General features: G+C 40.4%; 1 protein-coding gene across 1 annotated transcript; it reads left to right on the forward strand.

Moving 5' to 3' along the window:
* The first annotated feature begins 493 nt into the window (after positions 1 to 493).
* Positions 494 to 11,198, forward strand: LOC149837072 (bZIP transcription factor RISBZ3-like). The gene is made up of 6 exons (XM_090007963.1): positions 494 to 823; positions 6,357 to 6,426; positions 7,325 to 7,544; positions 8,372 to 8,447; positions 9,011 to 9,136; positions 10,690 to 11,198. The coding sequence occupies exons 1-6, from the start codon at positions 551 to 553 to the stop codon at positions 11,029 to 11,031; spliced, it is 1,107 nt and encodes a 368-aa protein (XP_089864089.1). The 5' UTR covers positions 494 to 550; the 3' UTR covers positions 11,032 to 11,198.
* The last annotated feature ends 1,118 nt before the right edge of the window (positions 11,199 to 12,316 follow it).

A 12,316-nucleotide genomic window follows, 5' to 3' on the forward strand; every position in this document is an offset into this window, starting at 1 on the left:
TAATTGGATTCAGATTCGGTTGGATGCGGATCTTAATCCAACCCTTTTGACAACCTTAACTGGGAGTAGGACTGGTAAACCAGCTGAATGAGCCGAGCTTGACTCATTCTTGTGGTGAGCCAAGTCGAGTTCGAGCTCGTAATGAGCCCGAATTCGAGCTAGTGTGTTTATAGAAAAAATACACAGGTGTAGAGCTGAAAAAAATAGGATTACAAAAAAAATACATGTAAAATATATTTTTTAATACCTAAACAGCTTATACGGATCAAACTGAGCCGACTAAGTATTGTTCATATTTAGAATGCCGAGCCTGTTCGAACGAGCTCTTTACGAGCTGAACATGAGTCGAGCACCCATGGCTCGGCTTGTTTCCCAGCCCTAACTAGGAGTGAGAGTGGCATTTACGTAATTAATAATAAGTTCTAGGAACATTTTCGGAAGATCAAAAAAGGTCTTCCCTTTTTACCTTTCCACCACCCTCACTCCCCCACTTTCTCCATCTTCTTCACGAAGGAATCGTTTCCCCGTCTATTTTGAGAGAGAGAGAGAGATGATGGGCCTGAATTCCGACGACTCACTACTCTTGAACCCGATCTCCGGCGGGAATCCGTCCGCCTCCAGCGTTCCGGCGGGCCTAGGGACGGGAGGCGAGGGGTTCCTCGGGATGAAGCGGAGCGAGTCGGAGCTGAACCTCGAGGAGATCTTCCGTCTGATCGGCGAGGGAGGCGACACAGGCAGAGGCTCCGATGGGAAACCGGCCGCCGGAGACGGCCTTGCGGTTTTTCCGGTGACGGCTTCCGATCACGGCCTCGGTGACGATCGGGTGAGTATTTTTCTCGTCTTTCTCTGTACGTATAGTCCTTTGTTTGTTTTGGGGATTAGATCCTTAGAAAGCGCATAATTGATCTCGATTAATCAATTGATCGAGTGATTTAATTTGTGATTTTGTCAATTAAAACTAAAGCGTAATTTAGGGGTTCTGTCGGATAGTACGGGTCCGTTCATGGTTGATCCGAATCGGAAGCCATATTCTAACTTCTAAGTGAAAGACCGGAATGCGGGTCCAAACCTCCAAATTCAAACAAGAATATGAATCATGGTCGATCCGAACTCGAAGCCATATTCTAAGAAACAGCCAAGAATATGGGTGGTGGACCAAGAATATGGGTGGTGGACCAAGAATATGACTCATGGTCGATCCGAAATTGAGGCCATGTTCTATAACTACATAAGGTTGCAAATTCGAATGCATTTGCAGGATCGGATTCGCAAAAAAATAAACCTAGTTCATACTCTGGTAGACATATTTTCAAGCGGCCGTGGGCTGCCTGTTTTTTTTTTAAAGGCAAGCTGCCTACCAGTTATACAACTATACCATTGGGTTTTGAACCTGCATCGTCCCGACACAAGGTGAGGTGACGTGCACTGTTGCTCTATTGCTCCAATCAGACAAGCCGATCACCCATTGGTACTTGCTCTGCCCGACCCTTCCCTGTCCCTACTACCAGGAAATTGTATTTTGTAAAGAAAACCCTGAGATATGTGACATTTGTTCTTATTGCATATTTGGTTCTTTTTCTCGGTGGGGTGCATCCAAACCCGCTCAAATAATGTGGGGGTTAAGCAAGGGGAGCCAGGAATCTAAACTAGGAAAAGTAATTATTAATAAGTTATAATAATATGTTTAAAATATCAAATAGTTATCTAAAGTGTACCTTTTACAATTGACAACATCAAATTTTCATATTTAGAAAACAATTCACAATTATTCATTGCTAATTTATTAAAAAATTAACAATTATTAAAAATCATGAAAGTCTCATCATGATAATTGATAAAAAAAATCTTTAATATTCTAACCAAAAACAAACATTTATTAATCATGGATTCATGTTTAATGCAAATTGAAAAAACACACATAAAAACTCTAAAAACATAATTAAATGCTCATGAAAATTTATAAACTCTAATTCTTACAAATGTCATAAATTTTGTATTTATGCTAATGGATAAAAAAATGAAGCCCCTAATATTCTACTAAAAATCAAGTATTTATTATTCATGAATTTGTGCCTAATAGTAAATTAAAATACAAAAAAACTTAAAATTATAACTAAACATTTATATTTTAATAAAAAAATAAATCAAAACCCTAAATCGTAACAAACATCATCGATAGATATGCTAATTGAGACAAACTTTTCCAATTTGAGTTCTAGAAAACCAAATTAAATGCACCTCACTTTTCCAAATATAATGGAAATGACTCCCGATGGAAGGTCTACTCTTCATGCTACCTACCTCCCACTTAGCAATGAACAAAATTGACATTATTGGTCACATATTCTGATTGGGTTAAGGTTGCTTAAGGACCTAGTGAATAGATTTGAACGAGAATCAAGCATATGCTAGTAGAGTTATGGTCCAAACCCTTGATCAAACCCATGCATGTATGCTTCTAGTTGGATCTGCACCATTCTTAATCTAGTCTGCTATGATCAAGTCAGACAGTCTGGCTCTTTTACAACCTGCTCCAACCAAATGACAATCTCGGTTCAATTTTTGGACTCGGACTTGACCTAAGATCTAAAGTTCGTGCTAATCATGTCAGGTATGCATAATGAAGTTCTTTTAACAAGATGACCATGTCATGCTTTAGTCCAGATCTGAACATTGTGCAACAGATCTGAGTCTGGACTTGAATGTAAACTAGATCTGAGATGACAAAGTGAAATATGGATCTGGATTTAAAATGGTTATTCTGGCATGAAAAAGAAGTCAGATGGTGCCCATCCTGACTAGATCTCTCATTGGGTAGTGAGCAGTCAGATCAGGGTAAGCACCGCACACCCTAACCCAACTTTCACTGAGTTAGGGTGGGCACTGCCCACCCTAACCTTAACCTTCCTATTGAGGGGATTTGTTGGTCAGAGTGGGCAGCCTCATTGTGGCTCTGCCACTGGGGTTAAGGTTTGGTTTGTTATGTTTGGACAAGACAATGTCAAACCCAACCCACATAATATAAAGGTATTTATAATGTACTTTTTTTAATCAAAATCTATAAGAAAAAACTCAAGTCTAATGTTCCGGTGAGATATTCGGCAAAAACTATAACTCAAACCCAACCCACATGTTATTCAAGCATTGGGAGAGAGAGATGATTTTTTTAATGTGAATCAATCACCGATGCAAGAAAAAAAAATCAAAGCAACAGATGAGACCTATCTTCCGTCCACACAGGTGAATCAAGGCATGCAGCAGAACGTTCCACTTTCAATCACCAATATGTGCAGTCCAAAAGAGACCTTCAATGGAAGAAGCCTTAATCACAGCCCACAGTTTTTTTGCTTCACACCCACTTTTTTTCTTTTTCTTTTTTTCAATAATGAGCCCGATACCACACCACCAGGTCCACCACCTTGGACCGGGTCTACATAGAAGAGGGCCATTTATTGGTAAATGGTAGGGTGACATGATGAAAAATCTAAAGGACAAGCCAACATTGTAGCTGGGCTGCCAGTTGTAAAAAGTCTGAAAATGATTGCCACATGCCAAGTCATGAAAAATGTGAGTTTTGGAAAGCCCTTGCACTCCACCGTGGTTGCTTGTAGGGATGGCAGTGGACCCGGGGACAATGGGGCTCCGCCCTGCCTTACCCCATTGGACCGGGGATGAAGGGCATGAAACGGGGATGGAGGCTGGGATGAAGGTTAAATCTATCCCCGTGCGGGGATGGACTTATGCTTCCCCCTGCCCCGCCCCCGTCTCAATCCCCGCCTTTCTCCGCCCTGCCCCGTCCCCAATCCTTTATGGAATGACTATAGACCAAGGGGAAACGGGGCTCCGCCCCGCCTCACCCCCGTTTGGACCGGGGATGGAGGACATGAGGGGGGGGGGGGTGGAGGTTAAAATTCATCCCCGTGCGGGGATGAAGGTTTAGATTTTGAAACAGGGAGGGAGTGGAGACCTTGTCCCCCGCCCCAGTCCACTGCCATCCCTAGTTGCTTGTTCTCGTAGTGGCTGATTTCTTCACTAAAAGCTACTGATCTTCCCAGTAGACAGGGCCCGCCTGTTTCACTCAAATGCTTGGGAAAATAGCCCCCACTTTCATGTAAAAATGAGCATTTTCCCACGATGAGGAAATAGATGCTCTTTGATGTGAGGTTCAAGTTTGACCCACGTTTTCAAACATGAAAACCAGCTTCTTTTGTGTGGAACACAGTCCCATCGATCTTTTCAGGGAACCCTTTTCGTACGAAAGTACGGGGCGAAAGGCAATTTGCACGCCCAATCAAACCAGACCCGTTTGTTTCATGAGGTGGGTAGGGACCCCTCGAGATGCCTGGCCCTTTCGTTTCCAGGACATTTCCCGAGAAGGATTTTCATATGAAAACGCTATTTCCTGAGGAAAACATGGGCGCCATAGCAAGCCATGGTGGGCGGCCCGTTTTCCTGGGGAAGTGTTTGCTTCATCAATCACACAGAAACACCGTTTTTTCAGGGGAACAAGCTGGCGCTTAGGCTATGTTTGGATGATAAGGCCAAAAACCTGGTTTTTTACTAACTTGTGCTTTGCAAAAAAAAACAACCTTATTGGGCTGTCTGGATGACCAAAAACCTGGTTTTCAGTTTTTTGTCATAAAAAACTAAAAAGAAAAAGAAAAAAAATAAGGCCCGCCATTTCACAGCCCAGCTATTTACTATGAAAAAGGAAGAAGGGTATGGCTGGCCAGCCATTTTCCGGCCACCCACCTCCATGTATCGTGTCCAAACTTTGGATACCATACCAGATCCACGTCTGTTGAGGTCCAACGGAGTAAAACAAGAGAAAAAGTGGTTCCTTTTATAAATATGTGTTATGGTCTTTTTAGGGCACCTTTGGAAGCAGGAAAAACTCTCACAGGAAAAGAAAATTTTGCTTATGAGAAGCTTTGATATGATACTTTTTCTAAAATAATTTTTTTTTACCTGTTTGGGTAGCATGAAAAAATTTTCGCTTGGTGGTGGAGCTTTTCGGGTGCGATTTGAGGTGAGTGATGGTGGGTGGTGATGGATGGTGGAAAAGGCCATTTTATGGGAGGTGGGAGATGGTCGGTGGTGGTGATGGCAGTGAGATGTATGGTGGTGGTGATGGCAGTGAGATGTATGGTGGTAGTGAAAAATCATCATCATCGTTAGGGGTGGTGGAGCTTTTTCAGTATGGTTTTCTAAGAGGTTGGTAATGGTGGGTGGTAGTGGTAGTGGTGGCGGTGAGATGAATGGTGAAAATTTATCATGGGGAAGGCGGTTTTTCAAGAAGTAGGTGATAGTGGGTGGGGGTGAGTGTTGGGAAAAGATGGACACAACCGACAAATCGACAAACAAATAAATAGAAAGAAGCGAAAGAAGAAATCAAACCACACGAGAAACAAAGATTTACGTGATTTGGCAAGAATTACCTACATCCACAGCTGCAGTAAAACCTTTTATTCGATTTTGAGATACGTTACAAAGAGCCGATGGCACTCTTTAAATAGAGGGAGCAAAAAAAAAAAGTTACAAAAGATTATGCAGTGTAATTGGGATATTATAAGAACTCTATAAGACTTGTAATATGATTTAAGGAGTCTACATGCCTACAAGAGGGACAGGATAAATTACAAAAACTACTCTATAGAAGATTTAAGAAGTTGGATCGACGCAAGTAAGGCTCCACAGTTCTACAATTTCCTACCACTGGTCCGTGTGTTTCATGTAATTTTCATGGGAAATTGCTGAGCTAGCATCCCTTTTCTTTCCTTTCCCATCACCAGTGAAACAAACATCAAATCATCATGGTAGGAAAATGTCATGCTGGCACAAGTGGGGCAACCTATTATTTTTCATGTGCAAAATCTTTGGCATGCCATTCTCATGAGAAGGCTGAGCTGGCAGGATTATTTAGAAATCTGTGTCCATTCTCATGAAAGGTCTTTCATGTCCATGGGAATGAAAAGAAACTTTGCAGACTTTGAATTGGAAAAACCCGAAAAACGTGAAAATCTGGTTCTTCGAATGAATAAAGATGATCTAACTATATCAGCAGTAATAAACCAGGAAACAAGGGCTTACCGTGTTGTTCTTGGGTAATCCAGGATCTCACCCAAGTTGGTCTATGGGCCTTAAACTTGAGCCGCGTCAGCCTAAAGTCCATCTAGACAAGATGGGATACATGGAACTTAACACAGACTTCAGACCTAAAATGGGCTTAGTCAATATAAATAAAGTATAATCCACTTGGTCGTTGAATTTTTATTATAGCTTGTTGTTGTGAATAATTTTATGCTGTTATTTTGATGACTGATAGTTGTAAATAATGTCGTTCTTGTTGAAGTCAGGGATCTATTGACAACTTTTCAAGCTATGGACAGTTCACCATGCCTGGATGGTCTCCCACAACTCCCAAAGGTTCAAGTAATGCTACTTTGTTTTCAGGTTTCAGGATCAATATTTTCACAGCTTGATTGATTGGTTTTATGCTTTCCTATTTCTAATGCTGTCTTTAACCTATATGCAAGTTTGATAATGGACAACATTTGAGCTTGTTGTCATCTATTGGAGTGACCGTGTCAAATGCCCGACACTGAACATCTTTTAATTCATGTCTATCACTAATACCTCTTATTATCTTCATGTTTAGGGAAGTTGGGCACACAATGTGGCTGTTTTAGGAGGAATCCACAGGAATTAGCATTATTTATGGTGATTCAATCTGATTTAGTCTGGGAAACTTTCTTTGTTTTGCCTGTGCCGCCGTCCTGGTCATGTTGATAATGCTATGAAGATGATATGATAATATTCCACCTAATATATTTGTATCTTATTTTAATTACGCAACCTGGAGAGAAGCTTGTACAGAACAACCTGTCACATTCCACTGGAACTCATGGAGAGATCTATTTCTATATTGAAATCGGTTGTATTCTAATAGCACCAGACTCTTCCTATTGCCATGACATGTCTTGGTCAGTCTATAGTTTTTTAAACTATTTGAAATGCAGCTAATTAATATCAAATTCAGATTCATCCTTACATAGTCCCAAAGCCTAAAACTCAGGGTTAAACATTACATGATAACTGTTCTGTTTTCTGTGTCGCTATTGCTAAGAGCATCTTTAAGGTGCTTCACAAAGAGTACTTTTGAAAAGCAGATCTCTAGATTTATTTGCCACAGCTGCAAATTAGTTTGGTGGTTGTTATGAGTATTCTAGATGTGTACTTAATCAGGTGGCTGCTTGTGTAAGTTATCCTTTAATCCCTTCACAGATAAAATCTGCTTAAACCTGCTTATATGTTCTGTTTATAGGTTCGGGATCTATATGTAGTGGTTTAACATATGCATGCATGAAGTTGGGAATCAATGGAAGTCCAAAATCACCTTGTAAACCTAAAAGTGGAGATACTCAAGCACCTATGATGACCAGTGGTTCATCAAGGGAGCAGTCCGACGATGATGATGACATGGAAACTGAAGTTGGGCCAAGTGAACAAAGCATGGATAACAATGAGTTAAAACGCATGAGACGGTGAGTCCAGTTCCTTTATTGGTTTTCTCACTGCATCACCTCCACTGACCTATACTAAATCAACCATCTTATCTTATGCTTCTTAGTCCAAGATTGCAGTCTGTAAAAGTCTAATGCTTTCAATTTTGCATATGGATTATGTAGATTCAAGAATGTCTCTTCCTGTAAAATATTAATGATTCATGTACTGCAGCAAAATGGACCTGGCATTTTACAAGTTCAATCCATTTTTTATTCATTTAGGGAACATATACTTATTAACATTTGCATAAGAAAATAAAAGACAGCTAAAGGATTTAAAATGGTGTTGGTTACAAGATAGTCATATCACCACCCATCAATCCTGCACCAAATGCAATGAATGACTAGGGACATTCAAGAGCATAAACCAATATTATTGTAAATTTCTACAAGTATAAAAAATATTTAGATCCATTCAAGCTGGAGAATGATGATCGGTTGTTCTCAGTGTACTTAGATGATCATGATAATCTCCACAAAGTCTTTGTGAAATAGTTTGAGGTCGGCCTCATTGCCAGGGACCGTTTGCTGGAATGAGAGAGGTAGCACATGAATGTTCACCGAAAAACAATAGTACACTGTGTTAGTACAAGTGTCTGGAGTTATATGGAAGGTAGCCACATCACCGTACTTAAACACAAAGGATGTGAGCAAAAACAGAATGTCTGGTACAAACTAAAATTACCATGCAATTCCACACTTGATATTTCCAGATAGATGGAGTTGGTATACTTTTTAGGAGAATTACATGCATATATATGTCCGAACATTGATGTTTATTATAGCGCTTTTGCTATTTCGTCCAGGATGGTATCTAACAGAGAGTCTGCTAGGAGATCTAGAAAAAGAAAGCAAGCACATTTGACTGAACTAGAGTCACAGGTATGTAATATCTAACCTTCTTTCTCATGTGCACCTGTTCCATGTTTAATCTCACTTATAATAATATGTTTCAAATTTGAGTATATTGACTTTTATAAACAAGACAACCACATTATATTAATCAAGAGGTCGTGTAGTAAAGGATAAATTAATCATCATCAGTTTGTGTACAATAAGAGACAACATTTTAATGTTTTATGGGGACTTGTATTGGTTGAAGACAAACCATGTCAATATCCCATGATTACTAGTATTTGCTATTCAAGACGAGTGCTCGAGCCAAGTTGCTTGTGCTTCAAAGTTTATTCATGAGGATTTTCCAAAATAGAAGTGCAAATCAGTTGATGAAATAATTGGAGCATTGTCAATAATCATAAATTCCGGAGAAGTGATATTTTATTGTAGATTGTATGGTAGTTTAGAAAGGCCATTTGAAACAGGGTCTGTCATAATGAGTCTACTCAGGCTAACTGTCTTCTTCTGTGTACGTGTGTTCTTCTAAGGTTGATTCTTGTGAATGTATGCCTGCACTTAATTTTGATCCTTCTCATAAAACTACTCAGGTAGATCAACTTAGAAGTAAGAATTCATCATTGTACAAGCAACTGACAGAAATCAATCAGCAATGCGAAAATGCAGCAATCAACAACCGTGTTCTGAAGTCAGATGTTGAAGCCTTAAGAGCAACGGTATGATTCATCATGAGACATGTTTACTTCTTTATGTTTCTTCTTCCATCAGTTGCAGCAATAATTGCATCAAATATATGAACTTAATTATTCATGTAGGTGAAGTGCACATAAGAATGATAAGTTAACCAGCATGTCACATGTGATCAGATGCTCATCCTTCAATTGTCTAGAAAATCATGCTTTGAATCACTATGGATGCAGCTTCTGAAATCATGGCCAGCCGTCTGTTCAGATCATCATTTTTTGGAGCATTATGCCAAACCATCACTTAGACATAGGAACATCAACAAGCTCACTCTCCAATTTCCAGCATTTGGTTTCCTTGGTCTTGGAGTTCTTTTTCACTTTTCTAGAAGAAGGTTTTGCATCGAAGTTCAAAAATATGGTCCAAACATAGGGTGTACATATTCATTAGTTCACAATTGATATCATTCCTTCATGAGAAACATTGGTCCCATTGAGCTACTACGTTGAGTTCATGTAGGAATTCATACCACTGATTACCATCTAATACAGATCCTTAGAGATATCTTACGGACCTTTTGTTGCAAGGTTGGGAAGGGGAGTTTTCACAGGGTTGGCACAAACTTCTAAAAAAACATGATAGCATAGGCTGAGGCAAGAAATGGTTTTCATATGATGGGAGGTGTGATTGAGAAATCACATGAAAGGGGAGTCAGTGAGAAAAGCTGTGGGGCGTACCTACCAGCTTTTACTTTTCTCTCCCTATTGCTATGTTGTTTGTTCCGCCAATGGTGGAAAAGGACTAAACTTTTCCACCAGATTAGCATTTTCCCATGTCTTTGCCCTGAAACAAATGGGCCCCTTGTAAAACATTTAGTATGGTCGGTACATATGGATTGGCTCAAACCATATAGCTTCTTGTAGGTGAGAGGACTTTTTAACTGGTGCAATTGTAGACTTGGGCCTTTAGATAAGTTGTCAAGGTTAATCTAGCGTAGCTAATGACTCAAAGTCGATGGGATGCTAAGGTAGATTCTGGTTTTTGTGGTCACCAGCATGAGCTCTATAGGCATTGATATTTTGTAAATACAGTTGCACCACATGAAACTTGTGATTTGACTACAGCCATGGTTTGTCAATTGACATGGGACAACCAAAATTCGTAAATGCGGACAGCATCCCTTACTGCAAAGCTGAAGCTGGTTTTACTCCCTGGTAAGCAGGGAGGACCTCAAAGGTTTTACCAATGGAAGGCCTCGAATGTGTGGCCAGTAGGGGTTTTCCTTGGCCCACTGCCCCGCCCCACCCCCCCACCCCCCCCAAACACACACACACACACACCCAAAAAAAATGGTGTTTTCATACTAGGAGATAAAATTGCATTAAATCCATATATTAAATTGGATGTCGGATTAAACACAATAAATCCATTGCTAGATGACCCCATCTTCACAACTTTGTAGTATGAGATGTTTTCTTCTTATGTTGTACTATGGGCAGTACAACTTGATACTGAAATAATTTGCCATGCTATTTTAATATCACGCATCCACTTGATTCTCCCTTTGTCTTTATCAAAATTTCAGGTGAAGTTGGCACAAGACTTGGTTGTCAAAGGACCTCTTGCCAACATTGTAAATCATCAGCTTCTGCAACAAACATCCCTTGCCCCACCACTCGGCCCCCAGAATCTATGCCAACCTTTTGACATCTCAACCATGCTTGATGTTGATTGTTATCAGGGTATATCTGCACTAGCTGGAATTACATCCAGTGGAACTGAGGGCAGCCATTCAGGTGTTAAGCTTAAATCAAACGATGGCCTACCAGTGCAACGAACCATGAGCATGGAACAGTTGCAGAACCGCTCCTGCGGTGTACTGGATGCTTGGGTTTGGGACACATCTCCAATTAGCAAGCAGAGCTAGTGCTTGACACTGTCATGGAAGTTATTACTGACTGCAACTTGACCATTGTGTTCACCTGTGTCTACTAAGGTTTTCCCTTTTTCTTTGGTGCTATTGTAGTTGCAAGTAATGTGCAAGACTACAGAATTACAGTGCCTATCGAAAAAAGACTACAGTATTGCTGTAACCCATCTAATTTGCAAGACTAGAATTGAAGAACCCCGTCTAAAATCCTGGCCACAAGAGCCATGGAACTTGTGCCTATTGGCTTTCAACATTGTTAGATGTTGGTAGTGCCTTTATGAGACTGCAAAGCAAGCCCATACATGGGAACTCAATTTTTTAGGTAAGTAAACAATCAATGAGAAAGAAAAGCAAGGCATTACTTCATCCCAAAACTTGAAGTGTCAAATAATCCCTGCTTAGGACTGCTAAGCATGAACTAGGAGTAGACCCAGGGTGTCTCTTGCTCAGGATGATTTAAACTGCATCAAATCTACTCGTACATCAAACACAGAGATACATGTTGATCTCGCATTGATGCTATGTGAAGTATTGCACATGCTCATAGCCTGAGAGAGAGTTATTTCCTAACGTTTTCTCATACTCCGACTCGATGAATCAAGAATAATCTAAGCAATAGATATTTATGGTATTAGTTGGACCAACATACATTCACATTTAAGTTCCAGTTAGGTGAGACAGGGAACTGCATTTGCAGTTTTTTTTTGAAAGGCAAGCTGCGTTAAGCAGACCCCTATCATTATACAACGGTACCATTGGGATTTGAACTTGCAGCGTCCCAACACAAGGTCATGTGCACTAACTGCGGAGCCCCCGTTGGTAACTGCAATTGCAGTTGTTGAAGTGGAAAGAACAGAGTTGCCAACCAAGATGAGAAACTTAGGCAACATTCAAGCTCTGTTTGAAATCCAGAGATGGGCATTAGAGATGCACAACGAACCAAGCCTGCTCGATTAAGCTTGACCTGAAGCTCATCCGTGCTTTAAATGAGCCGAGCTTGTACATGGCTCTGAGGCTCGGACGAGCAAACTAGTCAAGCTTGATCGGCCTACTGAGCTCTCAGATAAAAGTATATATATAACAACAACAACTACTACTACGCCTTCATCCCAAAACAATTGGGGTCGGCGATATGAACCAAAAAAGAAAATCATTCTGGGTCTTCCACATGAATCCTTCTCCTCCAATCATTTCTATCCAATGCCATGTCCTCGGTGAGGTTCAAAGCATTCATATCCTTTCCTATCATCTCCATCCAAGTCTTCTTAGGCCTACCCCAACC

The sequence above is a fragment of the Nuphar pumila genome, chromosome 5, assembly GCF_984573655.1.
Source record: "Nuphar pumila chromosome 5, dmNupPumi1.hap1.1, whole genome shotgun sequence".
Lineage (NCBI taxonomy): Eukaryota > Viridiplantae > Streptophyta > Magnoliopsida > Nymphaeales > Nymphaeaceae > Nuphar > Nuphar pumila.